General features: G+C 42.7%; 1 protein-coding gene across 1 annotated transcript in view; it reads right to left on the bottom strand.

The window, feature by feature from the left end:
* Positions 1 to 5260, bottom strand: part of AADAC (arylacetamide deacetylase) — an 8869-nt gene extending 3609 nt beyond the window's left edge. The window contains exon 1 of the mRNA XM_026650030.1: positions 5193 to 5260. Coding sequence (XP_026505815.1) covers positions 5193 to 5260 — 68 coding nt within the window. The remainder of the gene's footprint in view (positions 1 to 5192) is intronic.
* Positions 5261 to 5610: the final 350 nt, after the last annotated feature.

Raw genomic sequence — 5610 nt, 5'->3', positions numbered from 1 at the left:
ACTTGCTGTACCCAAACAAAAAGTGAGAACTCAGTTTTTCTCCGACAGGGTCATGTGTCAATTTTCATCAGAGTTAGTTGAAATGGTAATATTTTGCCAGTGGGCCTTTTCTCTCCTTCCATTCTATTGAAGATATAAACAAATCATGGTCCTGGTAGTTATTGCCCTAACATATTCAAAATTAGCAGTGAACTTCCATTGTTCTGCAATTACCCGCTGACTACAATACATACACTGATTTGTTTCACTTCTATCATGCTCTCTCTGTTCCAGGGGTTGTGATAAAAAGTACTACTAAATGTGACTGGTTTGATGTTATTGTGATTAAAGAAATTCCCCCCGCATATTTTGAGAACATTCTAATGCTATGTAAATGTATTCATTGCATTGTCACTGTTCTACAGATCTGTGTAATGAAAATAATTGCATACCAGCATATATCACTGGTTACAATAATTGTGCTGCTAGAGAAAACATGGAGAAAAATCCCATCACCTCTGGGTGGTTACTGATTTAAACAAAGTTCATGAATGATGAAGCCACTACTGGGAGTTGAAGCACAACTCTGTCCCAAGCAGACAACTAGCCAAATGCATAAAATACTATGAAACACTCTACTCGTCCATCACTGAAGACACCAGAAGGACAGGCTAGGTCCTGGACAGGGATGCATTATGTTCAAGTGGTTGGGTGGGGAGATTGTATTTATTTCCAGACTGGGGCCCAGAGGGCAAAAAAACAAATCAGTAAAAAAATTATTTCAGTCACTAAAGTTAGCAGATGGGGCTCTGAACATACACACAGGGGACAGATTTGCGGTGTAAGAAGGCACCATTTTCCATAGTCACTGTTCAAAGTATTTTACATTTTTAAAGAAGTTTTAGAAACTAGGAGGGGGGGGGATGAATGATGCTAGTGCCATGGTGAGTCCCTGAGACAGCCTATTGATAGGATGGCTCAGAAAAGCCCTGGTGGAATGGGCTGTGTACTGAGTCTTAGTCCAGATCTAAAAAGAGGCAGTCAGCACAAACAATTCTGTGAGTGCCTGCAGCATATGTACAGTGGAAACAGTAACGTAATCGCCTCAAGCTGCCTGGCTGTGGCCCTTGGGGTGACAGATCACTGGCGGATACATTACTTCCTATTGCTTCCTCTAATCCTGCTCACCTGCATGCAGAAGTGTGCAAAAAGCAAAGAGCCTCCTTGCATCCTTTCCCTGGAGTGCATCCAGGGACACAGGGTAAAATGCTGTCCTATCAGAGCAGTACTGTTGCTCTCCCTACTCCTGCTCTCTTTCAAATTTAATGTCCCAGCCCTTCATTTCTTATCTGGCATATTTTAAAATAAAAATAGGGTATTTGCGGAGGAAAACTCAATCCCTTGATTGATGAACAGCCATATCACCATGGCTGACAGTTAGGGTTGGTGCCTGGGAAACCTTGATTCACAGTATAAGGCGATTAACATGAGTTCTACCAATCTAATGGAGTGCCTGTTAATTTAATGTTAGTTTTACAAGACAACGTAATTACTACAGTGGAGTCTGGTGTGCCAAGCCAATTTCCTATTGCAAAGAGGCAGGTACGGAAACAATGGCAATCCTAGAAGTAGTCTTCAATTGATTACATTATTGTGTTCTTAATACCCACTACTGCAGTTTTTTCTATAATTAGGCCACCCATGGTCATCAGTGGTTTGCTCAGCATTGCAAATGGCTCTTTGATAGTGACATTTGGATGGTGATCTGAAAGTAAAATCCATGTTTGACATTTAATAATGAACTTCCTATGGGCAATCCTTTTAAAAAAAATACACAGGCCTTGGGTTCTGTGGACGCATTTGTATTGTATAGCTACATAACTATCTTGAGTAATTACACATGACAGGCTAAGTCCAAAGCAGATTGTGAAGAGTTACAACGGGATCCCACAAAACTGGGTGAGTGGGACACAAAACGGCAGATGAAATTAAATGTTGATAAATGCAAGTAATGCACATTGGAAAATATAATCCCCACTATACATATAATATGATGGAGTCTGAATTAGCTGTTACCACTCAGGAAAGAGTGGAGTCATTGTGGAAAATTGTCTGAAAACATCTGCTCAATGTGCAGAGGCAGTCAAAAAAGTGAACAGAATATTTGGAACCATTAGGACAGGGATCGATAATAAGACAGAAAATATCATAAGGCCATTATACAAAGCCATGATACACCCACGCATTGACTACTGCATGCAGTTCTGGTAACTCCAGCTCAACAAAGATATATTAGAATTGGAAAGAGTACAGAGAAGGGCAACAAAAATGATTAGGGGTATGGAACAGCTTCCATATGAGGAGTTTTAAAAGGCTGGGACTTTTCAGCTTGGAAAAAGAGGACTAAGTAGGGATATGACTGAGGTTTATAAAGTCATGAATGGTGTGGAGAAAGTGAAAGTGTTATTTACCCCTTCACATCATACAAGAACCAGGAGTCACTCAATGAAATTAATAGGCAGCAGGTTTAAAACAAAAGGAAGTACTGCTTCACACAACCAACAGTCAACCTGTGGAACTCATTGCCAGGGGATGTTGTGAAGGCCAAAAGTATAATTGGGTTCAAAAAAGAATTAGATGAGTTCATGGAGGATAGGTCCATCAATGGCTATCAGCCAAAATGGTCACAGATGGAAACCCAAGCTCTGGGTGTCCTTAAGCTTCTGACTGTCAGATGCTGGTGTACGGGGAGACTTTGGCAAACTAGTAAAGTGCTTGAAACCACTATGGCTTATTGTTAAAAAGCAACCTAGTCAGCAAGCTGTAAATTGGCCAGTCAGCAAACTCAGCTTGACCAAGGCAGGAGGGGAAGGGGTTTTGGGGTGCCACGGAAGGGGCAGCTTGACCCCGCGTCCTTCCTGATAAGAATTGTGTTGAAGTTGCTGATACATGCATTTTAAAAGAGCAGGAATGTCTATTGGGGTCTCAGAGCTGCAGATTCTGGAAAAACCCACACCTGGTTAATCAATAATCAGAAGGAACCTCTTGCTTGAAACTGCTTACTTGACAAGGTTTCTTTAAAGGACATGTCATTGTATTACTAATGTATAAATAAGGGGGAAAAGCTTGAGATAGGTGGGACTCTTCGGGACTGGCCTCTCCCTCCCAGATGGGCTGCCACTGTGCCACTCGAGAGCCACACTCAGCTTTGGTAATTATCCAGGGTTGGGGGTGTTTTACTAATCTTGTTGCGGACGTGTGTAAGTGCTTGAGTCTAAGTAAAGTTTAGCTTTAAGTGAAAGCACTCTTGTGTTGTCCTGTCTGTGCCAGCCATCTATCGGTTGGACGGCCGTGTCTCCCCTGATTTATTTCCTGACACTTCCTTGCACAGAGTAAAAGTTACCAAGAGCTTTGGGTTGAAAGAACCCCGGGTAACACTGGGACTGGACAACAGGTATCACATGATAATGCTGTTCTGTTCATTCCCTCTGAAGCATCTGGCACTGGCCACTGTCTAAAGACAGGAAAATGAGCTAGATGGATTGTTGATCTGATATGTCCATTCTTATGCTTTACTTACACCATTAAATATAATGGATGTGCACTGCCAGAGAGCAGGACTGGAGTACTGCCGGGGTCAGAGCTATTACAGAGGCACAGATACCACTGGCCACTTGCAGATTTCTAGAGATTCACATGAATACATGGGGGTTTAATCAAGTTTGGGGTGGCCACTGCAATCTTTTCTTGGGGAGGGAAACGCCATGTTCCACTCCCTTACACCAGTCTGGCCAGTGTGGTGGGGAGAGACTCAGTAAAGAGATCATGGAAACTTCCTTCCTCTGCAACTCTTCCCATGGACTTTTCTGCAGGAAGGAGTGATCTGGTGTAGGCTTTTCTACTATGCCCAACACCCTAGTAATGGAGTGTCTGTGATAAATCTCTTGCTTCAAGGATGTAGAATTCAACTATAAAAATCTATTCCTGGTGTGAACTTGGTTAAAATGAAGAGTCGTAATTTTCTAAATAAAATCAAACTGTATATTTCAAAGTTACAAAAATGTAAAAGCTGAGATATGGAAAAAGGAGAAACAGAGCAGCTTCAAATGCCTTTTAAAAGTGCAAAAAATGGCTTCCAAACTTTAGCTGATTTTTTCCCATATTGTATATGCCTCTTGAACATGGACCCATTCTTTTTAATAGACAAAGACACAACTAAATAAAATACTGAGCTAATTGAAAATCAGCTTATCTCATCATCACCCTAGGGTGGCCAGGTGCCCAGTTTTCAACCAGAACGTCCAGTTGAAAAGGGAACCTGACAGTGTCCAGTCAGTTCCACTGACCAGACACCCAAAGTCCGGTTACTGTGGGAGAGGGAAGTGGGGAGGCACTGAGTCATCACCCGTGCCAGCCCCTACTCAGCCGGGGCAGCTCCCAGCCCCGGCTCCGCAGGGGAGTCTCTCCTGATTCAAGTGGGGAGGGAAGGGTGTGCGTAGGAGGGGAAAAGCAGCAAGCGACGAGGGGGAAGGGGAAAGAGGAGTGGATGGGGCGGAGCCTGGGGTGGAAGAGGCGGGGCTGGATAAGTTCCAGCACTCCTGCTTGAGTGTCCAGTTTTTAAATATTACCAAGTTGGCAACCCTACCTCCCCCCTGCACATACCAATAGAATTTAATTTCACTTTGTAATGGCATTATAAAGGTGTGGATTCCATGCAAGTCTTTCCAGCTATTTGAATGAGCTGCTTTGGATCAGGCCCTCTGGAAGGAGAAGGGAAAGCATTCAGGAAGGATGCTGCTCTTTTCCTCCCTAACCCATTCCTTGGAAAGGGATCTGGGGGTCTTGGCTCTTGTCTGTTCACTTTTCTGCAGGGAAGTACGGGGCCCACTGTAAGTGAAAAATCTGACATAAAGAGGAGTGCTAACATTTATCCTAATTAGAAAATGCCTATAACTGTGGGCTGGGCACATCTGGAGAAATAGGCATTATCCCTGCCCAGGACGCAGAGCAGAAGGTTAGCTACCCACCCCCCTCACAAAAGAATACCCATGCACCACCATCGGGACAGTGTTCACTATTAAAATCTTTGAAGTTTTTGTTTGCAAGTAATTATTGTTAACCACATAAAACACATACCCCAACACCAATATATAGCAAACAAAGGGTCATTTATCCCAACCCCTAGTTCAGTCTAGAAACAGAATCGCTCTTACTCGACTGATATGACAACAGCATTTAGCTTGTTTGCAGTCCATCTTGACAGGAGGTCATAGGGTTCCATGGCTGAAATGAAATAAGTCACTTAAAGCATATTTGATTGCACTTATAAACAAATACGTAAACAGCTCCACATTTCTCTTGGCAGAAGTCCTCTGGTCCCTTTCCAAAATCTCCACAGTTCAGTGCCTTCACAGCAATGCAATTCAACTGTTGTACATACAACTTTATCGAGAAGCACAAAGTAAACAAATGATTCAACTGGTGCTTGAACACTATCCAAGAAGACACCCATGAAGTGCAGTGCATTATTTAAACTCATGAAAGCTTGGATTTTATGACAGACAAAAAAAGAATGAAAATTACACAAAGGAAGAGAAGATTTATCTCTCGTCACATGCGTGCAACCATGCT

Source organism: Terrapene carolina, unplaced genomic scaffold (genome assembly GCF_002925995.2).
Source record: "Terrapene carolina triunguis isolate 2854851 unplaced genomic scaffold, T_m_triunguis-2.0 Scaffold88, whole genome shotgun sequence".
Classification (NCBI taxonomy): domain Eukaryota; kingdom Metazoa; phylum Chordata; order Testudines; family Emydidae; genus Terrapene; species Terrapene triunguis.
The sequence above is the reverse complement of the archived record's forward strand: the minus strand, read 5'-3'. Positions and strand labels throughout refer to the sequence as shown.